This window comes from Lolium perenne, chromosome 6 (genome assembly GCF_019359855.2).
Source record: "Lolium perenne isolate Kyuss_39 chromosome 6, Kyuss_2.0, whole genome shotgun sequence".
NCBI lineage: Eukaryota > Viridiplantae > Streptophyta > Magnoliopsida > Poales > Poaceae > Lolium > Lolium perenne.
In genome coordinates, this window is record NC_067249.2 from 181,206,828 (window position 1) to 181,234,448 (window position 27,621).

General features: G+C 43.4%; 1 protein-coding gene and 1 pseudogene across 2 annotated transcripts; one reads left to right on the forward strand and one right to left on the reverse strand.

The window, feature by feature from the left end:
* Positions 1-55: 55 nt before the first annotated feature.
* Positions 56-27,621, reverse strand: LOC127306776 (BEACH domain-containing protein C2). 2 transcript variants are annotated; one of them, XM_051337478.1, is made up of 31 exons: positions 25,722-27,621; positions 24,624-25,411; positions 23,489-24,181; positions 23,059-23,193; positions 20,751-20,855; positions 20,507-20,620; positions 19,996-20,072; positions 19,569-19,650; positions 18,425-18,739; positions 17,212-17,831; positions 16,951-17,035; positions 15,628-15,822; positions 14,675-15,223; positions 14,435-14,578; positions 13,833-14,324; positions 7,704-7,858; positions 7,439-7,508; positions 7,270-7,353; positions 7,129-7,185; positions 6,986-7,054; positions 6,814-6,900; positions 6,572-6,688; positions 6,038-6,187; positions 5,823-5,907; positions 5,498-5,618; positions 5,082-5,178; positions 4,891-5,004; positions 2,189-2,552; positions 860-1,662; positions 647-769; positions 56-497 (listed from the first exon to the last, which is right to left on the reverse strand). In XM_051337478.1, exons 1-31 carry the CDS (start codon positions 27,382-27,384, stop codon positions 399-401), a joined length of 8,652 nt encoding a protein of 2,883 aa, XP_051193438.1. In that variant the 5' UTR covers positions 27,385-27,621; the 3' UTR covers positions 56-398. The 2 variants fall into 2 exon arrangements, with proteins under 2 accessions (XP_051193438.1, XP_051193439.1); XM_051337479.1 differs by having other exon boundaries at positions 56-534.
* LOC139831997 (uncharacterized) lies at positions 8,970-12,355 on the forward strand (annotated as a pseudogene).

Sequence of the window (27,621 nt, forward strand, 5' to 3'; positions counted from 1 at the left end):
TCAATGAACACGTGGCAATACTTGCGAGCGGAGGATTACATGTACACGCCGTGCACAAACAAATGAAAAGATGATCAATTACTTGGACGAGATTTTGTACAGAAATGGCAGTTGGCCCGACGTCCATGTAAGGCACACACTATCACACAACTGACACAAGTACTCAGAGCAGAGTAGTAGCAGCATTCAGGTTTGTGCTTCTGAATCCCTCTGTCGGCAACCCAAAGGCAGCCCTGGATCTTCTCCATGGTATGGCATGTTTCACCACTTGGGAAAACGGCAATGTCCATAAAACCGAAGCGAAGCCATCTGTACAAGTCCACCAAGACCCAGGCGCGGGATATGTTGCAAACTCCTCTGTTTCCTGTGCAGATTTTGTGCCATTCTCCCCAAGCATCCTATGTATCTCCCCCCTGCTGCAGTGTTCGCTGGAGCTTCGGTGCGTAAGAATAGTTCCAGTCAGCGATGATTTTCTCGCAGCTACAGAAGCCCGTCACCTTCATGCAACATCTGATCAGCTATTTTCGAATTCAACTGCAAGATTGAGGTAGCTAATGAGAAAATTAGTTGCAAGTGCGAACATGTGTCAATCGGGCCTTGGAACAATGATGACAAATGTAACTCAGTAAACACATGGAATACTTACAGAAGGATTTGTGAAGACTGTTAGCTGCTTATCAGCTGTTGAGGCAACAAGGGTAGTGTTGTCTTCGTTTAGAGCAACAGCTGTGATATCTTGTCCTTCTCCCAGCTTCAGCATATGAATTACCTGACATGATATCTCTTACTGGTGAGAGTTTTGCTCATAGGAAATAAGGCGGATCAATACATAAGTTCAAAATATATATTGAGTGTTCACCTCGAGTTTGTGTAGCTCAATGAAGCATATCGAGGGCACATGAACAGATAGGCCCATCTCCTTTGACTCTGCTACATCCTCATCATCACCGTGCTTCTCCATTGCATAATCTTCATCAGTAGCAGTACAGTCACCACAAACACAACTACTACCAGATAAACTTGTTCCAATTAAAGCGAAATGGCCATCCTTAGAAACCTCAATGCAACTAACACGCCCTGAGAAAGGTGACAGAACCGAGGTAGCCATTGATATTCCATTAACAGTGAAGGTGGATAGTCTTTTCTCTGGTTCATTCCAAATCAATACAATTCCTTGAGAAGATAAGCATATCAAATGTGCTTCTCCCACATCCAGCTTCCTCACGAGCCGACCTGTCCTCAAGGAATGTACAAGGACACCAGACATATGTGAAGAGGAAGCAACAAGTCCCAAGTCAGAACTAACAGAACAACAAGTTACTTCTCCGAGATGTCCTCTTAGAACATGCATAGGACCTTCAATTCGCCGCTTCTTGGAGGTTTCCAAAATTCTGATTGTACTGCTACTGCTACTATTGGCTACAGGACTACTTGGTGTTGTTGGTGTAGAAGGTGGAGGCTCTGGAGCATTTTTCCAATGTGAAGAGCTCATATGATGTATCCTCCATAGTATAATTGTTGTATCACGAGATCCTGTGACAAAATAATTGTTATCTGGAGATAGTGCGAGACAAGTCACAGGAGCAATATGCCCAGATGCAGTTTCAATGGTCCTTGCACCATCTGGGGAGATCAACTTCACAGAATTATCTGCATGCCCACCTACAGAAAGAAAAATGGACATCAGAAACAACTCAGGGAAGGAGCAGTCTGACAATATTTCATAGCATAAAAACCACTTTTTTACATAAAATGATAGCATGAAGAACCCTAATGTGGTAATATCATACTTAAATACAGCGTTTGGGCTGCACGGCAAAGCCCTGTTTTGCCGTAGTACTACTTCCAAACCATATTACTTGTCGCAGATTTAGTACTCCCTCTGTCCCGAATTAGATGTCTCGGATTTGTGTAGATTCGCATGTATTTATAAACGTGTCTAGATACATTCGTACAGAGGGAGTACAAAGTTGTACTAAATCTGTGACAAGTAATATGGGTCGGAGGGAGTATATCATCTTATTGAGAAGCTAATAAGGAAACTGGTTGTTTCACATGATCTTGTAGTGTGTTAGGCTGGACATCAGGTTTCGTCTAGATAAGAACTAGGAGAGCTCAGTACAAAGAAGGCGAGGAAATGAAGGAGAAGAAAGAAAGAGAAATGATGAGGCAAGGATACAATAATTACCAGTTATAACCTCTTTGTCACATGTAATGACAACAGTTGATGACGTTTGGATTCCAGAAGCAGCAAAAGCTATCGCCCTCGGGAAATGATAGTCTTCTGCAGAAGCAGGTCCTTTGAAGATGCGCCTTATTGCGCCGCCACTTGAGTTTATGGCATTTCTACCGTGATGAAATAGGAAAGGTGTCCCTTGGTCATCTGGAGTGCTCGGCTGCCAATGGTGCAGTGCCACATGTGCTGCAGGCACATTTGCATCTACGACTACAATACACTCATTTGACACAAGAATTGCACTAGCAGGAACATTGCACTGGTCTGGATTAGGAAGTGAATACGATCTGACTTCACTTGGGTTCCGGAATATTGTCTGCACAGAAAACGAAAAAGTCAGCAGTAAGTCATGAGATAGATAGGAAAGTATCCAGTGCTCAACGCACTTGGAAGCTCCTGTGCTGGGAAAACTATACAAGTCATGGAAAAAATCTGTTTATAAACATGTGAAACCAATTATCATGTCGTGCGCAATGTGAAATATAAATTTGGTCTCCACGTTCAGAAACACGAGACAAATTCTCAACTGAAAATAAAATTGATTTTTTTTTTTTTGCATGGGTGCATTTGAAGATCCACATGGCGGATAACCTAGCCAAAAGGGCATGGCCATACAAAGCGTAATGTTAACTATTTGTAAGCCATCTGGAGAGTGTAAACCATCTCTGCAAATAATGAACTTCTGTCATACAGATTTGGTACACAGTGCGTACTTAGCAAAATCTTGAGCTAAATGACTAGTGCGATGAATGAGACCCTCATCTGTCACATAAGTTCAGTGGCATCCAAATTTACATTCCGTGGGATGTTTTGAAGGAAAGGAATCAACAAATCCCAAAACAAATACATTTTGCAGCCATAAAAAGACGCCTTAGATCAATAAAATGCTTAAAAGGAAAAGGTCTTTTTTTTTGCAAAATACACTGATATGTCCCCATTCATCATTAGTACCACAGTTGCATGGACCGGGAAGGAAGATTAACATGCAACTCTGAAGTACGATATAATCAAGACCGTTCGCACCCGCGCGTCGCCTCCCCCAGCCACACCTCTCCTCTAGTAGGACCGTTCGCACCCCCGCGTCGCCTCCTCCTGGTGACCGGGGGACGAAACCCTAGCCCGCCGCCGCCGCCTCCCCCAGCCACACCTCTCCTCCTCGTCGTCCCCGGAGACGCCGCCGGTCAAAGGCCGCGACGCCGGTGAAGGGGGCGGCGGGGATTTAAGCTCTCGGCTCCTGGCGCGGCGATCGGAGGAGGAATGCCGTGCGAGGCTTGCTGGTGCCGGCGCGGCCGGGCGGGAGACGACCCTGCTTCGATCTGCTCCTCCGGAGCGGCCGGGGCCAGGGCGTGGTCGACCGACGTCCGCTCTGGAGGGAGCTTGGGCACTTGAGGCGGCGGCCTCTGCGAGGTGAGGGCGGCGCGGGCCCTGGCGGCGGGGGGCGCTGGCTGGTGCTGGAGACCGCCTCCATGGTCGCGTGGGTGGCGTGGAGGTGGAGGAGGGAGCTCACGGCGCGGTGGTTGCCCCGTCGACCCTGCGTCAGATCTGAAGTCGGCGGCCAGAGGCTGCGCAGTTCCCACCCCAAGGCCATGGAGCCTGGCGTCCTCGCCGGATCCACGGGCTTTGTTGGGGTGGCAGGTTCGGGGGCTCTGGCCGGGAGAGATCCTTGGCCGGCGGGGCGTCCACGGCGTCGGCGACGTCTCGGACGCCGTCATCCTTCTTGGAGGCGATGCCGAGGTACATCCTCCTTCCCCCACCCTCCCCTTGTGCCCGGGTGAAAACCTTAGATCTACGGATTGGGCGGCGACGGCGCTCCGGAGTCGTTCTTCTCCTTGGAGACGTCGCCTTGGGACGGCGGGAGGTGGGCGTTCTGCGTGTGTGTTTTGGTCTGCTGGTGGCGGCGTTTGCCGTCTCTTCTTCGGCGAGCTCTGTCTGGAAGCTGAAGTCTTTTGGGGTGCCGGTGAGGTGGCCGGTGGCGATGCTCGTTGGTCTTTGCGTGCGGTGATCTTGTCTGGCGATGGTCCTTGGCACCCTGCCCAGGTGCTCTTGCGTGCTCTAGGGTGAGCTGCTCCGCCTGCTGATGGTTCGACGCCCTACGATCCAAGGTGAGAAGGTTGGGGCCTTCTTCGGAGGTGGAGGCGGATGGCAGGCTGGCTGCATTGCGCCAAGACTTGATGTCGGCAGGGCTCTCCGGTGGCGAGCTGCACGGCATTGCTTCTCCTAAGCTTTGCCTCCCCCTCTAGATGATGACATCAAGATCAAGTTGCGTTCTTTGTTATCTTTAGTGTGTTTTGTCCTTGATGTTTGTAAGCTGTTTTCAGCACTTTGTAACTCTGCCGTTGTGGCTTTATTAATTTAAAGCTGGGCCTTTGGCCTTATGTTTTAAAAAAAACTTGCAATATGCTTTGCTGATATTTTCCCTGAGGCAAATATTAAGATGGATGTATCCCTAGTATGCCTATAAACTCTTGAATAGTGTCTAATTATATCCCTTGAATAAATTATCACATCATTAATCAGCAAGTGTGTCTTGAAATTTGTACATGATAAAGGTGATTATAAAGGTCTTTGTATTTACTTGGGATGGTTACAATTAAAAACAAGCATTTGCACCAATAAATCAATTTAAACACATGAAAGATACTTGTAAAAATCACCTGCAGCTGTAAAACATCGGCCAATCGTCTTCTCCGTATGTGTGGAACTATCAGCAACTGGGATGGCGTTTGTCCAAAATTCACTATTTGATCTTGTGTAGTTCGCCGTTGCACCTTCAGTATTTTCAGAAAAATGTGAAAAGCTAGATGGTTACTGAGATAATAAAAAATATTCAGTGCGAAGAGCTTACTGGATCGGCAATTTTATCAGTATCTACCGTCCCCTCATATGTAGCGTAGGGAAAAACATTGTTAGCCATCACTGCTTCTTTACCTCTTTGTCTATATCTGAACAAGGAAGTATTGTATGAGAAAAGGGTATAAATAGAGATGATTAATTATATGACATTAATACAAGCATATAAAGATCAATAAATTAAAGGTGTAAACACTGAATATTTTTCCTACTGATGTGTCTGTTAAAAGAAGTCATCAAATATATTGCTTTTCTTTACATCCATCTTTATTTAACATACTGACTTTTACTTCTATGAATATGTTTGAGTGAAATAAAGCGATGATGTTATGGAGTGAATACGATTGAGTGAAATAAAGAGGTGACATTATGAAGTGGCAACATAAACGGAACAGCACAACACTAACGTACCCAAATATTAGATCAATCCATTCATGCAAATGAGCGGAGACATGATCACTCTCAAGAGCCTTCCGATGTTTATGTATAAAATCAACAGGGTTCTCAGCCCAAGGAGGTAATTGTACAGAGCCTGCAGCGAAACTCAAATTTACGGGGATCAGCTTCCCTGTATGCGTAAAGATTATTTAAAAATGCTAAAATGACGACAATATATGGTATTAACTTAAGAAGTAGTTGAGCACCAACAGTGAGCCATCTGAAATGCTAGTGCTATGTCTTTCCCTACAGACTTACACTTGGTTCTCTTATGTGTATAAGACCGAAGAGAACTTACCTAGCTTTTTGATAAGATGACTCATCCCGGAGTCAACAGAATTCACGTAAGTAAATACCTCAGGAAGGTAAAACATCTCTGGAACCTAGAGAAATAATCACATGATTAGATTCCAACAAATATTATACGGAGTAATTAGATTTCTACAATAAGTACTGTGCACGGTGCAGTATTCATGAGGAAATTTGTCGGGCCAAATTTTTAACAGAACTTACTAACTCTTTTACATCATTCATGTCTTCAAGGACACTATTCCAGGTTCGGATGATATCAGAGAACATGTGATCATCATCATCAAACTTGCCACCTTGCAGCTGAATATGGAGGGTAGTGAAAGGTTCTATCCTGGTAAGATAGTACAATACCTGCAGTAGAGGTTAATATCAACACACCATCATCACAATCAAGGTACATTTAATAATAATTATTATTAAGGTCACACTAAACAACTACAGGAGGATTCACACTAATCAACAACAGGAGGGGTTCACCCTAATCAACCACAGGAGGGGTTCACAACTAATCAACCACAGGAGGGGTTGCCATTTAAATGTAGCGAGGAACCAGTTAATATTTTGGAATTACTTTATACTAAGTAGTACATCCGCTTCAAATTATAAGACGCTTTAGTAGGCCAGCCTACCAAAACGTCTTATAATTTGGAACAGACCCAGTACATCTTAGCTCAAACAAAAGCCACAACAAACAAGCAAAATTGAATAAAGGATGCAAGATCTCAAAATACGCACCGTGCTAGGACTAGAGTAGTGAGAACTGTAGTGGAATCTTGGGATAATTGGATCACTGAAACTAGAGTAATGCTCTTGGAATTTCATCAGACGTGCAGGATTTAGAGCACCAATTGGCTTCATTGAGAAAAATCAAGTACCATCACCCGTGTAAATAAATGGAAAAGCAGGGAAATACATAAAATGGGTCTAGATTAGTACATTACTATTATGAGCAGCGAGAACAGACATATAAAATTTACCTTTGAAAGATCTCGGTACGAGGAAGGATTTTCCAGGTCCAATGTTTTCGACTGGTAATCTGATACTACCCACGGGAAGATAGGATACTGCAGAAATAGGTAGGAATCATTAACAGAAAACACAAGCAAGAACCTATCGGATTCATAAATGAGAATTATGAAGCAAGACTACCTGTGTGATGTCATTGTAACTTCGCCCAGCAAGTGTATTTAGTTCCATTAAGTAGTCAAAATTGCTAATCTGCACAAGGAGGCTATACTTACATCTTTACTCTACTTAACATACATGACTACAAAAGAGTTGCACTCATATACCTCCCATTTGGCCCAACGCTCCATTAATTGTGTCTGCTTTAGGATTTGATCCGGTTTCTAAAACAAAAGTATAATAGATTAGTACCTCTGGCAGGGGTAGATTCAAAACATTCAAGTTTCTGAACTGTGTTGAACACCAACCTGGGTAGCTAGAAAAATATCACTCAAATAAGGGGGTTTGGTGTGAATGATAGCCCGATAAGCATGTCTACGTGCTTCTGTATCCTAGATATAGTTAAGATAAAACTTAAAAATGGATACTCAGACATAAGATTCAAACAACGTAAAGTGAATCTCATCAATGAAGTACCTCAAAATCAAAGAAGAAGTTTGATCTATCTACCATAAACAATTCCAAAGCACTTTGACGTAACAAATATCTGCAACAATTAATTTGAATTCAGTACGACACATACATACATACATACATACATACATAAGCACTAAATAAGCAGTGTTGATCCGCAGACACACGAGAAGGGGCACAGATGGTTAAAAATCTGAAAATGCTTCAGTTAACTTAATATTAGGTAACAATTTTAATGAATACCAGAGAACAACAAATAATTATTTACCTTCTACTATAAATCTGATGCAGTGAAGATATGAACCAGCTCCTATCTTTCTCTTGCTGATCATATTGGCCACTAGTAGATGCAACATCATCCATGTAGCTGTCATCATCGCTTATATGATCATCAACTATGAAGTTAATCCTCTTCGATGTGACCTGAGAAAAGATATTACTTTAGTGCGCCAAATTTTCACTCATGGAGCGGAATAGGAATAGCATTGTGCAACGATGCAAATAAGAACACAGATAACTTGTCAGTTCAGTCTGAGCTGCTGGAACTTGATTTAGATAGGTTCGGACACAATTATTCAAGTTTTTGATATTCTTGAACTAGTTCGATCACAAGGTGGTGATTAAGAAAATCGTCAGTGTGCTGGAATCTTAGGAGACAAAGAACAGGTGCACCCTAACCACAACAGATGGAAAAGACTGTTATTTGTTGGTTCTGAATGTTTGAAGGGTAGAGTTCCCCAACAGTTGGCTGAGGCTTTGACAAGCTGGGTTAATAATTGATTTACAAACAATGTTTTAGTCATATTTAATTCTAGCTTGTTGATTTTGATTGTGGGTGTCAGGCTCGGGTTTTCTTCTTCAGTTTTCAACTTGCTTAATCTGTGGCTTGCTTCCTGTGGAACCTTGTAAGTTTAACATAAATTACTCCGTTTCAAAAACAAAAAAAATTACTCCTTCTAAATAGTATATTTCACTTCCTACCCACATTATTTACAGTTCTTAGAGTACCACCAGAGTTTACTACGGAATCTTGTTAGAGATTACAGGATGGATCAAACTCTTCAAAGACTCAAATGACGAGTAATAACTAGTTAAACTGTTGAACACTGGACATGTTTCTGGCCCAAGTGGCCCAAGCCCATATGTGTGCTGACCTATAAAAGGAGGGAGCTGGAGGAGAGCTAACCCTAAGACAGAAAAACTACACCAGCCGCCAGGAACCAAGGAAGAGGAGGTGAGCTGCTGCTCCAACATGGTATCAGAGCAAGGCGGTAGTGGGGCCTGAAGGGAAGCCGGTTCATGTAGGGAGTGGGTCTGCGCGGCGGAGAGGAGACGAGGTGGTGCTGCGTGCAAGGGGAAGGAGAAGGACAAGCTGGACTGTGGTTCTTGCTGCTGCGTGCAGCTGCTCGTCCATGAGTGAAGCAGGGGTGGTGGTTTCTAGAGTTGTGTGTGCCTGCTGCTGGTGAAAGGAGGTTGCTAGTAAGCGTGCCCCGAAGTTGTTTGTTATTTTTGCTGGGTGAAGGTGAGAGTGCAGATGGGTGAGCCCAAAGGCCTTGCGGAGGCTCTCGAGCAGCTCACGATGTTTCTCTCAAAAGGGGGTGGCTCTGAGGCCATTGTTCCCGACAAGAAGTGGTTCAGAAGATTGACCTATCACCCACAAACATCAAGCTAGAGGGGGTTACCAACTATCTGAGTTGGTCTCGGAGGGCAATGTTGGCCGTGGATCAGAAATATCTTGATGGGTACTTATTGGGGACTGTCAAAGAACCAGGAGACAAGACTAGTGTTGAGGGAAAGAAGTGGAAACCGTCAACTCTCTTCTTATTGGGTGGCTGTTGAACTCGGTGGTGCCCTCCATTGGGCGTTTCGTGGAGAGGTTGTCCACAACTGCTGAAATATGGAAGACCTTGTCCATCTAGTACTGGTAAGGGAAATGTCATGCTCATTGCTCAGATTGATGGGAAGATTCGCCATCTCTGCCAGGGGGACATGACAGTGATGGCATATGTGGCAGAGCTGCAAGCCTTATGGGCTGATCAGGATAACTGTGACCCTCTCAAACTCTATGATGCAGCCTCCATCGAGTCAGGGCAAAAGTGGATAGCGCGCAGGCGTGTGCTCAAGTTTTTGGAGGGGCTAAGTGCTTTGATGGTAGAAAGGCATCTCTGCTGCACCACACCTCCTTGCCCACTCTTGACGAGGCCATTGCAGCAATGGGTCAAGAGGAGGTGCGGCTCTCTCTGGAACCAGCAGATGAGAAAGTTGTGTCAGCTCCAACGTTTGCTGTGACCGAGCGTAGACAGTGGAAAGAGACTAGGGACTATTTCATTTGTGGGGATACTGGTCACCTGAAGTGGTACTGCCCAACTCGTGGTAGAGGCAGGGGATATAACAGATGGGGAAGTAGGATGTCAGGAGGTAGAGGTGGATACTCATGACGTCAAACTGCTAGAGGTAGAGGAGGACACATCGGAAACTCCGGTGGTCAGAGTGCACACATGGCGACTGAAGCGGACAATGGGACGTCAAAGGATGCAGAAGTGGATGGTGCTGCCTATGGAAACTTTGCTAACTTGGTCTCCATGGATGAAGGTAATTCTGAAAAAGCATCCCTTGCTACTAATGAGAATGATACAGAATGGATTCTTGACTCTGGCGCATCTAAGCATGTTGCGGGTAAATTCGGTGTGTTTGAGTCTTACATTAAGCATCCTCCTACTCACAAAGGCACCATTCAAACTGCTGATGGTACAAAACAACCTGTTGTTGGAGAAGGCACAGCAAAATGCACTTCAAACATCTCTTTGTCATCTATTCTACACGCCCCAGCGTTTCCTGTTAATTTGCTCTCTCTGAGTGCTCTCATTGATGACATAGACTGTAGTGTGACTCTTAACAAGTTTAGTGTCGTGATTCAGGAGCGGAAGACGAGGCAGATGGTTGGGACTGGCACCAGGCGTAAGGGGCTCTGGTATGTGGAAAAAGGGGTGCAGCCAGAGTTGGTGTATGCTGCAACCATGGAAAACAAGGAAAAACAAGCTATGATCCATCACTGTAGGATGGGACATGTGTCTTTCGATAAGATGAGTAGAATATTTCCTGATATTATGTGTGGAATAAGCAATGGCAAGTTAACATGTGATGCTTGCGAATATGCTAAACATACAAGAACCTCATATGTGAGTAAGGGGCTTAGGAGCATATCTCCTTTTATGCTTATTCATTCAGATGTATGGACTTCCCCAGTGGTGTCAGTGAATGGAATGAAGTACTTTGTTACCTGTATTGACTGCTATTCTCGTATGACTTGGATTTATTTGATGCGCCACAAGGATGAGGTGTTTCACTGTTTTTACAACTTGTATGCATATGTAAAGAATCAGTTTCAAGTACAGGTGCAGGTGCTCAGGACTAACAATGGCACGGAGTATTTGAACACCACCTTTGGGGCTTTCTTGTCTGAACAAGGTATTCTTCATCAAATGACTTGCCCAGATACCCCTCCCCAAAACGGTGTGGCAGAGCGGAAAAACAGACACGTTTTGGAAGTAGCTCGCTCGCTGATGTACACAATGAATGTGCCCAAGTTTCTGTGGAGTGAAGCAGTCATGACAGCCATTTTTTTGGTTAACAGGACACCCTCCAGGATACTCGGTATGAAATCCCCATGAGAGTTGTTGTTTGGAAAAAATAAGTTTGTTGTCCCTCCGAAATTATTTGGCAGTACATGCTTTGTTCGGGACCATAGACCATAGATTGGGAAGTTAGACCCACGAGCAGTAAAATGTGTTTTTGTTGGTTATTCCTCAAGTCAGCAGGGGTATAAATGTTGGTGTCCCTCTGCAAAACGCATGTTTGTAAGTATGGATGTCACCTTCAGGGAATCCGAGCCATTCTATGGTGAGCAAACTGATCTGAGCTTGTTGTTTGCAGAACTTGACCAACTTCACTCTCTGCAAGATGGTCATGAGGGGGAGAAGGTAGTGTCTCACACTAAGGACGATTCTATGGGTAGTAAACCTGATGGTTATGTGCAGGTTCAAGTCCAACCAATAGTGGGTACGGTTCCGCTTGATTCTCCCCAGATTCCTGCTCCTGTTCAGGATCGGTGGCCACAGAATCTCCAAGTGTACACTCGACGGTAGCCACATGTGCAGGGGAGCAGGAAGGTAGTGATGTGAGTTCGCAGTAGGACATCAGCCACATGTGCAGGGGGAGCAACAAGGCAGTGCTAGCAGCCCATCTGACACAATGGATCTACCAATTGCATTGCAAAAAGAGACACGTGAAGCAGCCAGAAAGGGTGAAGTGGCAAGGAAGGCTCTTTGCGAAATGCATGCTCTACAAACTGTTTCTGATGAACATGACATTAGAAAATTTGTTTCTTACAAGGCTTTGTCTCCTTCCTATAGAGCTTTTGTGGCCTCTCTACAAACCGTGTCAATTCCAAAGGATTGGAAGACAGCAAAGCAAGATCCGAAGTGGTGCGAAGCGATGATAGAAAAGTTGGAAGCATTGAAGAAAAACAAGACATGGGTGCTAACCACATTGCCAGCAGGGAAAAAGGCAGTGAGTTGTAAGTGGATCTATACTGTGAAGCAGAATCCTGAAGGGAAGGTAGAAAATTATAAGGTCAGATTGGTCGCTAGAGGGTTTAGTCAAACTTATGGAATTGACTACGATGAGACGTTTGCTCCAGTGGCGAAGATGAACAGTAAGAATATTGGTTTCATGTGCTGCTAACTTTGGGTGGAAGTTGCATCAATTAGATGTCAAGAATGCCTTCTTACATGGTGACCTGCAGGAAGAAGTGTACATGGAGATACCACTAGATTTTGGTACCTCACGGACCAAGGGAAAAGTATGCAGGCTGAAGAAATCCTTGTATGGTCTGAAGCAATCTCCAAGGACATGGTTTGATAGGTTTAGACGAGTTGTGTGTGGTATGGGGTATGGTCAATGCAATGGTGACCACACGGTGTTCTATAGACACGCTGAGCGGAGGATCACCATTCTTGCAGTTTATGTGGATGACATTATCATCACTAGAGATGACCAAGAGGAAATAAAGAGATTGAAGGAGTGTCTGAGCAAGGAGTTTGAGGTGAAAGATTTGGGCAACCTAAAATATTTCCTTGGCATAGAAGTGGCTCGGACGAAGAAGGGAATATCTTTATGTCAACGAAAATACACCCTAGATCTCTTGAGTGACATGGGCATGATGGGATGTCGTGCATCCCCTACCCCAATTGAACAAAATCATCAAGTGACTGCACAATCAGGTGAGCTAGTGAATAAGGAAAATTATCAGAAATTGGTTGGGAGACTCCTGTACTTGTGTCATACCAGACATTACATATGTCGTGGGTGTGGTGAGCAGATACATGCATGAACCAAGGAGTGGGCATCTTGATATAGTGCACAGAATCTTGAGATACTTGAAGGGAACTCCGGGAAAGGGGTTGTGGTTTGCAAAGAGTGGGCACCTTGAGGTGGATGGCTATAGCGACTCTGATTGGGCTGGTTGTCGAGATGATAGAAGATCAACGTCAGGCTATTGTGTGTTTGTGGGAGGAATCTGGTGTCATGGAGAAGCAAGAAACAAACAGTTGTGTCCAGATCAACGGCAGAAGCTGAATACAAAGTTTTATCTAAAGGGGTGTGTGAGATGCTTTGGGTGAAGCATCTCCTGAGCGAGTTGAAGCTTCTCAGAAAGAGGCCCTTGAGAGCTTGGTGTGACAATCAGTCAGCCATAAGTATTGCAAATAATCCAGTCCAACATGATAGGACAAAACATGTGGAAATTGATCGCTTCTTCATTAAAGAGAAACTTGATGCTGGGATTATCAGCCTTACTCATGTCAGTTCTGGGAAGCAAATTGCTGATTGCTTGACAAAGGGACTGGGAACAAGGGAATGCAACTTGGCATGTGACAAGATGAGATCGATAGATATCTATCATCCATCTTGAGGGGGAGTGTTGAACACTGGACATGTTTCTGGCCCAAGTGGCCCAAGCCCATATGTGTGCTGACCTATAAAAGGAGGGAGTTGGAGGAGAGCTAACCCTAAGACAGAAAAACCACACCAGCCGCCAGGGACCAAGGAAGAGGAGGTGAGCTGCTGCTCCAACATAAACTCATGAGAGAACCAAGGTCGATCAGAATCCAGTCAAGGCAAAGAAAGCTACGTCAAAGTTTCAAGCTGTATTAAGAAATAAGGGAAGCATGCATTTATATTCCGTGATCCATTTAACTTTAGCTTTCAAGTAATATATGCTACAATCACGAATGAGAAAGTTGGCACTACTAATCGAAACTCTTTGGATTCCCTAAGAAAAGCTTATATACCAGGTATAACTATACAGGTGGAAGTACGTACATTAGCACACACTTACTTGGAAGGTTCCCCGCACAGTCTTCAGTGGTCGCACCATTATTGAGGGAAGTTCAATTATAATTCTTTTATCTTCTTCGCCGGATCTGTAACCAGGTGCAATTACTGTGGATCTAACCAAGTTGCGAACACCAGAAAAGTCCGAACTTCTTGAATCCACTGATCCTTTAAAAGGATCAGGTTGCAAGGAATTTCTTAGTTGATCATCTACACTGCTGCAAATAGTCTCAGTTTCTGTCTGCTCAGCATCTTCATGTCCTATATCCACTGACATTGCCTCAGCCACTATAACCAACGAACTTCTTGGGAGATCATTTATAAATTGAGTGTTCTCTTCCTCTGTGTGGCATGGACTGGATTCAACGCCATCACAAAGAAGCTTCTGCTCCTCAATATTAACAACTGCACCCAAATGATCCGACCCATTGTAGTTTCGTTTCATAAATCTTCTCATCCTTGATGAACACTCAGTAAAATCTAACTTCCAAAACATCTATATGAAAAAATGTAGAAAAGTACAATAAGAACTGTACAGTAATAAAAAATCATGATGGTTTTTTATATCAATGCAAGTGTAGAAGAAAAACAAGATAGGTTCCGTACACTATCGGGAGTACATAGAAGTTCTCCAAAAGGTCCATAGAGTCTGTTTGTCTCGATCAAGCAATGAAGAAGACGTCGCCATGCCCGAACACCAACAGATGCACAACGACGGTTCAAAATATCAGCCTGTGTTTGCCTCTCCATCTGAAAATACTAAATATCAGAAGCGGAAGTGTTCTGTTTGATGTTGATAAGCGGTCTGTTCTATGTTGGTAAGTGTTCAGTTTGGCGTCAACATACCTCAACTCGTTGCAAGTTCCGTGCTAAGGCAAAACTGGAAACAAGAAGTGCAACATATTTGTATGAAAGGGCAGAAAAATCTCTTCCTGACACAGACTTTGAATCAGCAGATTGCAGACATTCCATCCATGCAGCACCCATAGCTTCAGATGTATTCCACCTCTGGGCTCGCTCAATATCACCTGCAGCCCTCCTCTGTCCTGAAGTTGCCATTGCTACAGCACTAAGACCCCTTCTCGAGCCAATCTTAGAGGTACGCTCAAGGTCACGAGCAGCGGCCAAGGCTGCAGCTTTTGCAGATGCTTTGTCCTTCGGTGCAGATGAAGACATGGTTGGTGTTGTATCGAGAGGCCTCTGGAAACTTGAGAAGGTGTGTAATTTAGCTGATCTACGCTCAAGCAATGAGGTGTCACGCCTGCGCAACTTATTCGTGGGTGGTGCGATTGTTTCCGCCCCAGAGGCACCAGCAGCAATCATAGCCAATGCCATTGCAACTGGAGGAGAAGCAAAAGCAGCAGCCCACCCAGGTGATATCATTGAAACCGCGGCCTGAATTTAATGCAAAACAAAAATCCCACTGTGAACACATAGAACTATGCATACAAACAATGATGAGATCTTTATCCAAGAGGAGCAACAAAATCTTTCATATGAAATATGAAAACCTTAATGAAACGTTATGTCTAGATACAATTAGTCATGCTCAAGATCCAAATCACCATCTAAGAACAAATTCTCGAACATAAAAATGAATGTACAAAGTAAGCAATTGTAAAAAAAAAACAGATGGTCATAAGCGTGCCAAATTCAGAGTTGTGTTGCAAAAGTAGAATTTCTTTTAGAAAGCTGTAAGATTCTAACCAGCATTGCTAGATCAGAAGTATAAAGGGCACAAGAACCAAGAACTGCAATAGTTAGCTATCTTGTACGACCTAGTTAGAATCAACTGTTACCTCAATGGGCAAAGCATCTGCAGCAGAAGGGGAATCATCAACAACTAGTGGATTTTGTCCATCTGAAGATGTAAGCTCGTGAATACCAGCCAAAACTGAGCGATATCTTTTCAGGACAGCTGCAAATGGTGGCATGATCAATTCGAGATACTTCTTCCTTAATGGTTTTCTGTCACTACTTACAGCTTGCCATACCTGTTAAGATATCATAAATTTCATGAATACAAACTTTGCTGGATTTATATACTAAACAAACAGCATAAGCAGAAATACAGCAGCAGCATAGAGTTATACGATTTTCCTACATCATGTCTTATAAATAGCGGGGCTCTTTTTTTCCTCAAAAAAGTGGTCCACGCTTCTTAAGGCCAAACACAGCGAATTTTACTTGAACCTTCTGAAAGGTCGCTATTGAAGTGATATCTCTGAGAGCAACCTGTATCAGTTCACCTCATTAGGGGTCTTTCCATATAAATTGCTCCCTGATTTCTTATCTTTTGGTACGGTCTGTGGCTTTGTTGTTAGTCATGAAGGTATTAAATGCGCGAAGGTAGATTTCCTTGCTAAAACTCAAAACAAATATAAATATAAAGGGTTGAGGATAGCTTTGAACATCCAATTCAAAGTTAAGACCCAAGATGCTTTAGATAAACAGTGGGGGAAACAAGCTTTGTGCATCAGGACAATTTAACTCACAAGTATTTGGAAAACTGCAACAGTGATCATAAAAATTCTGAACATGGTTTATATGCTACACTTCAGAAAAAGGTGGCCCAGGTTCCTTCAATACACAGAAACTAACTTAGCACCCTATCGCTCATTGGATTTCAAGAAACAACGTGGTAAAAGTAAAGGATGGTTATGATTTACAATTGCATCAAATTAGCATGTTATTTCTGCTGTTAATCGCCACATAACCTTCTACTTCCTGGGTCTGCATGCCATGGGTACAAAATTACAGCTCCTTCCTCCTCATTCCACTTCTTGTGTGGCATGTAAATCCAAGACGTAGAAAGTAATGTGGCGATGAACAGTTGGAAACAACACTGATTGTCTGATTTGATCCACATTTGTAAAACCGCTATCTGTTTGGAAGAGGAGCATTTCTAGGTAAAATTTTGGTATTTTGTTCAAATTTCGACTTAAATACCAAAACTTCACCAAGAAATATAGGGGTGTTCTGAACTTTTTCAATAGTTCATAGTTCACAATCGTGTCTGGTGTGGTGATTACGAGGAATTGTTCAATCTGAAAAATAACATGGAAGACTGGTATGTTTCTAGATGCAGATCATATTCTCCCATAGGTGAAAAATAGTTTTACCTCAGAATAAAGAACAGAAGATGCTACCAGAACCCTCTGTCTCTTAGATTCAGAAACTGGCATATTCAGAACGGGGCCAAGCACTCTGCAAAATCAGGAGTTTCCAAATATTAATGAATAAGTGATGGACAAAATGAATAGTATGGAGTATAGAATGAAAGGCACTGGCTACTATCAACTATGATGTGATAATTCTGGATCAAATCCTTTTCTGGCACTGCTATATTATATAGATGATACTAAATAGCTGACATGGTGTACCTCCATAGAAGTGCAGACTCGGGTTTTCTGGCAGAAGAGCAAGAGTTACCATCAAGCGCAATCGCGCTTCCAGATTGAGAGCCCAATCCTTCTGATATATCATTCTTCATGCTAATGTTCCTCATAAAGAGGTTGTCTTCCTCACTATCACCCTCTCTCATCGAAATAAGAGTCAACCGGAGCATGCAAAAAAATGGTTGATCACTATCTAACAACTGATTAAGTGCACTCATAACACCCATGCCAGCGCCAGATACCCCTCCAGAGCCCAGGCCATCCCCAAATCCAGAATCTAGTAGAAGTGTCTGCAGCATTGCAACTGATTTCTTCACTAATGGAAGTTCAATCCAGTTCCCACTGGAGTCCTTCTCTACAACAGATTTCCAAGCTTGCCAACCACTTCCTCCTCCCCCAAAGATATTAGATTTGGATGGAATACATACACCATACCACAATCGGCTTCTGTACTTCCAACCTTCAGAAAGATCTGAAATACAGCTCCCATAGGATACAAATGCATGTCTGACAGATCCATAAGGCTCAGCTGCTGCTGCTGCCGTTACGCGTTCCATCACCTCAGCAGAAATTTGCCCATTTGCATCAGACATAGAAGCAAGAACCTGTAAAAAAATCACACAAATAATAAAGTAAGATGGTATGAAGTAGATGAAAGTGAACATGAGACTATGGACTATGAAGGGAAAATTCTGAAATAAGCTATGCTACACACAGTATACTTCTAGATTATACTCATACTTGTTACCAAGAAATAGTACACACATCTTCTCGAGTTCTAAGAAATGGTGCAACTCCTATAATGGGTAGTGGCCTTATTGACAAGAAATAGTGTACACATGCTTGTGGAATTCCAAGAAATAGTGTAATTCCCACAATGGATGGTGTCCTCGTTGACCCTTGAATTAAAAATAAATACCATCATTTACTCATCATTATATTCATGAGAAATTTTCGCTAGAAACTGGACTTTTTATATTACCTAACCAATACGATGCCACTGATGAATTAACATATTCAGCAACAAAATGATATAGAATCCCGCAAATTCACACAAATATCGCAGAAGGAAAAGGTTGATATACATGTAAGAACACTAAAAGAGCATGAAAACTTGGAGCTACATTAAATTATGAGCATAAACTAAAATTACGGAAACAATATTGTGATAATATATGCCCGTTCTAGATATACATACATCAACCGGCAGTCCACCAGCATCACTGGACAAAGACTGCCTTGATCCCCCAGCTTCTAAAGGCTCGCTACCAGTTCTGCTCAATGACCTACTGGAAGCCATTGATGCAGGAGATACAGAACTGTCAATTAAGCAGGATGTAAAGAAGTGCTGACTGCGTGACCTCAGATGATCTTCTACAAGCATCATCAGAACTATTGCATTCTCAGCCAAGACTACAGAGAGATGGGCAGCTTTTTCTGCTTGCATTTTTGCTTCTCTAGGTACCTCTGCTGCAACACCAGATGCTGCGACAGTAGTTCCTTCTTCAGACTGCTGTAGGGACAAACAATATCAACTGTGAAATGATAAAACCATAACTGCACAATTTAAAAATTAATACTCCCTCCGTCTCGTGAAACTTGTCTCAGATTTGTCCAAATTTAGATGTACCCATAAACAATGCAGACCAATGTAGAATAATATTTTATAACAAAAGTTAAGTTTGGGAAACAAACGCATATTATGCACATTTTTTCTGTTTCTTTGGGATTACATTGATGAAAAAATATGCTTTGGCAATGCATGTCTACTGCACCTGTGTATATTCATACACAGAAAGTAGTGGTGAAAGTAGTGGCCATGCAGGTTTAACCATGTTACATCTATGGACCCAATTGACTGGTCAACCTTAATTTGTAGTCTTGAATTAATCTTAAGTGTCAGATAGATGATTATTTGCAGGCACATTTGATAAGCCTAAGGTCTTTCAAAAACAGAATCTTAAGCCAGGGAAAATGGCTTGGGAGTTCTACAAGCTTGCATGGGTTTACAAGCAAAAAATCACTATGTAGCTTCTTGTGCTAATCTCATGAGTTAGCTTGTTTCATTTTCACTTAGGACCCCAGTAAAATGGATAACAAATAAGGTTAACATAGGCCCCAACAGATTCGCAGGTTTGTTCTGACTTATTCTGGAATTTGCCTTTATTTTATATAAACAGAAACGAAACGGACCTGAATAGGTCACGAGGTAAAAAAAAGGTTGAAAACTGCAACAAAGAAATGCGCAAGAAACCATGCCTTGGTCGCTGAGGTATTGTATTGTCAAATGAATAAAATTTCAAGCCCGAAGCAAAAATACTTGTAAAATAAGTAGCATCTACCTGAACTCGAAGCTCCTGAGCAGAAAAGTCAAGCAGACTACCCAGTAATCTCCTTTTGAAAATTGGTATTGATTCTTCACGTCTGAAAAAAAATCATGGAGGATATTTAGAATCCTGGTTCTCAACTAAGCTATTTTTAAAAGGCACATGGAGGATATTTAGAAGGAATTTTCAGTTCAGATGATAGGCAGGGCTGCATAACGTCATGCTTGAACATCTTATGAACTCGGGTGTTCTTTATCACCTAAACACTTCTTCTACTCAGCTAAAAAAACACTTCTTCTAGTGCCTTGTAAATAAAAAAAAGGCATGTTTTGTGGCAGGTGTTTTGTGGTGGTAGATGTAGAACTCATGGATATGATACTATATAATAAATTAACAACAAATTATGGCACAGGAGCATTGCTGCTTATTGACCTTTTGTTACCTAATTCTTTGTTCCCCCGTGCTAGATCCCCCAACCATCGAAAGCCATTCTGCACAGTGTATTGTTGCCTCAACATCCTGAAGTATGACAGCATTAAAATACCATCAAGATACAATCAAGTAACCTTGTCAAAGAAAATTCTGGCTAGCATCAAGTCAGAGAACATCATTATCATAAACAAGCTTGCAGTCCATACTCAAAAAAGAAGCTTACAATCCTACTCCAATGGTTAGGATTGACCAGAAATATAAAGGTGCAGGGGTTTTCCAAGGTTTAGTATTGACCAATGGTTTGTCCAGCTATATGCGGATTATTTTATATGAAATAGTTATCATTTAATGGTGCTTTTGAATAAGAATCCGGCAATATCAATTTTGCATCACACAATCTATGTACATTGAACAAGTTATTGGTCAAAGATAAATCTTGAAAAGCATGTGAGCCTTATATTTCTGGAAGGATGTATAAAGTTAATCTCCAAAGAAAAACAAAATAGATCATAGTCACTTGCCTTCCATCCATCTTTTTGCTGCACTGAATGCTCCAGCATAATAATTAGAAACTTGTGTATGACATCTTCAAGTTCATATATGCTTACACCATCTGAATCTTTGTTATCACCCATCTAAATATCAACTTTACATATTAGAATCGCCAGCAGTAAAAGTACAAAAAGGAAAAATGTAGAATACAACTAACACCTCTCAATGTAATACACTGCAGCATGTTCGATTTGTCATCAAGGAAAACATTACCTCATGATTAGAAATCATAACCTCCAAAATCCATTCAGGCCATTCCGCAATGGAAGTCATAGTACTTCTATTCTCGGGGTGACTGCAAACCAGAAATAGAAGATCCTGAAATGATATAGAAGGCACAAGTGATCAAATTTGAAGTGAAATAAAAATTTCCATAAAAAGCAATAATTAATCTGAAAAGATGCAGAATGACAGGTGTCCCATCCAAATACGCTTTGGTTGCTCCTAAAATAATAAAACAAAAACTCAGCACCCGTATAGGACGTTAACCATGTCTAGACTTTTACTAATTTTGGTCGCTCCTCAAGTCGTTCTTTAACATCATGGCCAACCAGCCACATCCGCACATAGTAACTTTCGAACTGCTTGTCAACACAGTGAGTACTAGTTATGACTCAGGCCCTCTAATAAACCAAAACTCACTCCCGGCATACCTTATCTGCACTACACATGGTTTAATCAAGAAAATGCTCAGGTAATACGGAGGAAACTGACAACTGAGTAAGAGGGAAGAGTACTGTTAAATTATATTTATCCATATCCTAAAGAATCCTAGGAGGAGGCCAACGGTGCGGCTGCGGTCATGGAGTGACAATTGGCACTCTACCCTGACAAGTACCTGGGAATCCCACGCTCGATCAGCGGCTTCCAGGTGAGGCGTTCCAGCCTGTGGTGGACCAGCTAGCAAACAAGCTGCCTACCTAGAAGGCATCGATGATGCCCAGGGCTGTGCGCTTGGCTCTTGTCCACTCGGTGCTAGCAGTCATCCCGCTGCATCAGCCCATAGTGCTTAGCATCAAAAGGAAGGCACTTAAGCGGGTGAACAAGATCCTATGTGGATTCTTGTGGGCGGGCAGGGCAGATGTCCATGGTGGTCATTGGCACGTCAACTGGTCCAGGGTCTGCCGCCCGCTACGGTTTGGCGGTTTGGGGATCCCAGACCTTGCTCGCAGGGCCATCAGCCTCAGGGTGTAGCTCTGGAGGATGCGTACCGACCCCCTGCGACTTTGGTGCGGGCTCAATGTGTAGTTCTCCAAGGCAGAGCGGGATGTCTTTGCTGCCTCCACCTTTATGGTGATAGGCAGCGGAGCGTCCACCCTGTTTTGGGAGGATAGGTGGCTGGATGGGAAATCAATCAGAGAGATAGTGCCGGAAGTCTGCGCGCTGATCCCTAAACACCGTAGGAGGCAGCGAAAGGTACAGAAGGCGCTGCTGGAGCGCAGCTGGATTACCGACATAGTTGGCGCCAGTGCCTTATGTACCTTCCGCTGCGCTCCTGCGGCGTTTAGGGATCAGCGCCCCTGAGTCTACTCCACAACTGGACGTACTGCCAGAGGGCCAGAGCGCTAGGCGCGCCAACAGCTGAGATCCATATACCATATGGATCCATATAGATCCATATACCATATGGATCCAGTGAACACGACTGTAACTCCAGTATGAGAAAGACAAAAAGGTGACGACAGAGTTAGTTACAAATTAAGGGTGGGCCTGCCTAGTATTCGGCATACATCCATAGACCATACATACTCTTTATAAATAAACTAATAATTCCAGTCTGAGGAAGCAGTGAACACGACTATAAAAGAAAGAAAAGGAAATTGTGTTAGCTACTCTCATGCCAGTTGCTGCATATTTATCATTAAAAAACTGAAAATCACTCTCCAGAAGATTGATTCGCTTACAGGCATTTGCTGCAGCATAGTGGTCACAGTTGGAAAAATATAAACAACAAGAAATTTCATGAATGCCAGAATCTCACAAAATGAGATTGACAATGAAAAACAAAAGTATTGTGTTCTCCTTTTTAAGTATTTGCTATCTTCCAAGGCGTTAGGAAATTATCACCTATTATTTGATTTGTGGATGTGATAAAGTATTTAGATAGCTGAACAAACTAAAATTCCTAATATGACATCGATTTAAACGTAAAAATGTTGAGAGCATAGAAATGGAGAATTCTTCATTCATGCATATAAGGAGGTACTCTATTTTCTTATTTTGTAAGAGCATGTAGAACAATCAGATCATCATGTTTGGGTTTCCGCACAGCTTCCCACAAACTAACCGGGTAACTCGCTGTTCTTCTAACATTTAATGGGCTTATTGGACGCAACTATAACATTCCTAGCATGATCATGACATCAAAAGACAAGAATGATGAGATTGGTATAAGGAATGTAAATCAAGAGAATAAAAAGAATGAAACAACTTTCTGTGAGCATATCATCTGTGATAATATAGTCATTAATGTCAATAACTATTAGGAAATAATTTAATCTTAACAATCTAGTAAATGTACCTGAATAGCACGAGCTTGGAATGCTCGTGATGCATATGGAAGAGAACGAAGTAGAACTAACAAGAGCGGAATATGTTCAAAGCGATAACCCGAATCATGAAAGTTTACATTATCATTTCCTGAAGAAATATTAATCTGCATTCAAGAAAATAAGACATAATTCAGGACAATAGAGTAAAATAAGTTGGATCTGTGACATGCTTAAATGAGTAAAACTTGAACTAGTGTGAACCATGGCCAGATAAACTTCGAAGAGCTTTTATTTGGAAGTCCTGCTTGAACTAATGTTCCGAATATTTCACTTATTCAAATAATTTAAAAGTGATAACATAATCTAATAGAAGGCATGGTAATTGTATCAACCAATTAGCATAGTGCTGAAATAAAACCACATATCTGTCCTCAATAAGTCAGTTAAAGAACACCATACCACTGCAGACATTAAAGACCTATATACATTTCTGGTCATGAGCCTTCTTGGAGCTGCTTGGAAAGCTTTCTGCAATGCAAAGAGCAATAAACATACTCTGTCTTCAAACATGGAATTTCCTTCACCACTAGTGGTTGTCAGAAAACTGCTTGGCAACTTTGGTTTTGCAATAGGTGAGGCAAGCTTCAAGTGACCTGAGGCAAGTAAAGCGCCCAAAACATGAACTATCCCAACAAGTACTCCATCACCATTATCAATATTGTATACATTATTCTGAACATTGTCAGTGATATTTGGGAAGTCCGTGCCACCCAAATTCTTTATGAACTGATCTTTTAGTAAGCACCATTTGCTAGTGGATTCATCAAGGCCAGTATTGGGTTCATGAGAGGGTGGTTCATCACGGTCAACTGACTGGATCTCATGATTGCAGTTTGCTTCACTACTGGCTGGTTTCAAGACTGAATCACTGTTACTAGATTTTGAGTGAGAACCTCCATTCCACATAGCAGCATTTTGTGGCACATTGCAACTGTTGAAAATATTGTTACCACCCGATTTAGCCTCCCTCTGCAGAAGAACAAGTAACGCCTCTACACCTCCACGGGAAATAAATGACTGAGCAAACATCTGTGCTCTAGTACTATTCGGGTGCACAATCAATCTGTAGATGAGGAGCAAGACCCTAGCAACCTGCCAACAAAGCACATTATTAAAAATCACCAGAACAATTCTCTTAATCAGTTACCACTTAAAGAAGCTATACAATGGTAGTAAGGCTGAGTTTGGTGCATATCTCATTATCGACATCCACAATTAAACATTTGTACTGATTAATTGCACAGAACATAACTCAAAAATATGGCAATAGTTTAACTAACACAAAATTAATTTTTCTCCAGAATTTTTTTATGAAACAACGACAGACGAGTATGGAGTACTCCAAATATGTGACCATAACATACTATACCAAAATACAAGATTCCAAACTCGGAACAATTTGACAAAGTATTTCCATGTATAAACATCATCCTGATGAACGAGAGAAGCACTAGCAAAACTTGGATGAGACTCTTTGTTTGTTGGCAAGAGGACTGTAATGTTGGGCTTGATTGCCAGTGCTGAGTCCAGTTACCTGGTTAGGTTGTGGGCAGTCAACAACAAATCCTACCAAACGACGGACATCATCAGAAGCCATTGTGGAAGAAGCCGCTCCTATCAACAGTTCAATAACGACTAAAAGCTCGTCAACAAGAGCATTCACTTTCCCTAGAGGTCTTTCAGTTTCTGTAAATGTGAAATTATCTATTGAATCTCTTTCACGAGTTACCCAGTAACACCTTCTGCATCCATCAAGAAGCATCTGCAACGCATTTGCTTCATACATGCAAGCAGCTTCTGCAAAAACCATGTCTGCGAGAGAAGAGAGAAGCTTTTTCTGCAGAACGAAGTTGCATGAGCTCCACATCTTGAGGTCCAGAAGCAAAGTGCTAAAGAGCTGCACTTTTAGACCAGGATCATTTCTTTGAGACTGACACAAAGATACAATCGCAGCAACAAGCTCCTCGTCATTTAGTATCTCTTTCTTCCCACTTTCCAGTTTTGACAGTGTTTCCAATAAATAATGTAAAACTTGTGATAGAAGCTCTGGTCCATGGGTACGGCATAATTCTTCCTTATTTCCAGGATGTTGAATTGCCAGGGAAATTATCCTGAAAATAGGGACACAAAGAGAAGAAGTGGCAAGAGACAGTGACAAATCACCAAGTATAGGTTCCAGGTTATCCATCTCGACATTGCTCACAGTTAATGGTAGTAAAGCCATTGGACCTCCATGAGCTAATGCCCATAAAGATTCTGCAGGTCGCACACGAGAAGATACGTGAACCATCCCAACAACTTCTGCATGCCTTCGGTGAGTACCTAAGATTCAATATAGGATAATATCAGTAGTTATTCTTCTGCTATAACCGATAAGCCAAATAGAAAATACAGAAAAATCTGTGTGTCCTTGGCAAGGATTGTAACTAGACCATGATTCAACTCCCCAAGTAACACCAAAGATATGATTACAGCTAGGCAAGGCCATCCTGGTTGCTTGTTTTTGTGTTTTTTCTTTGTTGGCCTTTTGCATTTTACGTTGGGGGTTCTTATATGAACTCATAGGCTGGCTGGTTTGTAAATTAAAATGAAGAAAGGCAAGTAAGATTGACAGTTCAACCATAGAACGAACCTGCTGAACCAGACAGAGAAGCATCGGGGCAAGATCGACCATTAAGTAGATTAGGGTGATAAAGAAGATGTAAGCTTCCTCCAGTCTCAATGTCAAGTGCATAACTATCTTCTGATAATTCCCTAATGTGGTCACAGCTAGCTTTCCAAGGCAAACCAGCGCCATTGCTGAAGCTGGGAAGTGCATCTCCTCCCCTGGAAGCTAGCCGAGTCATTCTTTCTGGCCCAATCGGCTCCACGAAAATATAGATAGGCCCCATTTCGGCAAACAATGGACACTGGCGGCAGCTGTACTCCAGGTCAGCAATACTTGGTGGCGGGTTCGTCCCAATGCAGCAGAAGGACAGGGGTTTCAAGATACGTGGGAACTCAAATGGACAGCTCTCATGAAGCTTGCCATCCACATACAACCGCAGTTCACTGTCGACCTTTCCGAGCAAACCCTGCTTGCTTGTGTACTCCAAACCAACAAAGTACCAGCACTTTGGGTTGAACTCATATGTGAAATGCAGAGAAGCCTTCTTCCCCTTTCCAGCCCCACTCTCCAGGACTAGAAACTGGCCATGGAAATAGGCCTCCACACCGTCGTTGTCAGCTGTGAGGAAACTGAAAAGACGGGGCTTCATCCCTTCTCCAGCAAGTGTGCAAGCAGCGGCAGCCGCTGACCATGCCGATGATCTCCCAGACGTTGATGCCGCAGTGGCTGCCATGGCCACTGTGGCCATAGATGTGTTCCGTGAGTTTGGGAATGCCTCTACATATATCCATGTGGCAAACCCAAAACCATTCGAGAATGGCCACCGGTTGTCCCCTGGGGCAAGCAAGCCAGAGCTCTCGCCGTCGAACTCAAACGTCGTCGCAGGGCCCTTGGCCTCGTTGCAGCCAACAGCCTTCTCCAGTGCAAGCGTGAGCGGCGTTGCCCAGCGTGTCCCAAGCGCCTTCTTGACCAAGAGGAGCCAGGAATGCAAGTCCTTGACACTAACCGAGTGCCCGCCGAGGACCTGAATGCACTGCACTAGAGGTGTCCCATCCCAATCCCTGCTCTGGCCCATTCCTACGAACAGCTTCTCTGCGGCGCCGAGGAGGATAGCGAGAAGGCCTGAGGCGGAGCACATGGTGCGGTTGCGGGTGCAGGCGCTGAGGGTGGCGAGGAGGCCACGCGCCATCCGAGTACGCGGCGACGGCTCGATGCCGCATGGAAGGTAGGGTACGAGTTCGGCCGCGATGGCCGCCGCGCGCGAGCTGGACATAATGCTGGGTGCCCTGCTGCTGCCCTCGTCGAGGCCGTCCACGCCGCCCATCGTGATCATCAGCACGTCCACGATGAAATGCGAGACCTCGCCGTTCTCCTCGGTGGCCATCTCGCGGAGGCGCTCGACCCCGCCGCCCATGATCACCGCGTCCACCGCCCGGATCACCGCCTCCGGGACGTCCGACGGCACGGACGGAGCCAGGCGTTTCCGCAGCGGTGGAGAAGGCTGGGTGGCCGCCTCCGGAGGGGCCGTCGGCGAATCCGCGGGCAACTCCACGTCCGACATCTCCTCATCGTCGACGATGTACCGCTCGCTGCTGGGCGACGCTACGTCGAAGTGCTCGACGACGCGTTCCTCCCACGGCGAGGTCGGCGAGGCGTCGGACATGGCGTGCGAGTCCTCCCCCTCCATTACATCGGCTTACTCCAAGGAAAAAATCGACGAAAATGCGAGGAATCGGCGCAATGTGGGAAGGATCAAGCGCAATGTGGGGAAAATTTTGGGGAAAAACTTTGCAGCTGGGATGTGAGGCCAGGGAGAAGTTTGGGAAAATGCTCGCGAGTGATTAGCGGTGGTGCATGGCGTGGCCCGAGAGGCGAGAGGCGGAAGGAAGAGGGGAAGCGGCCAAGCGGGGAAGGCGAAGAAACG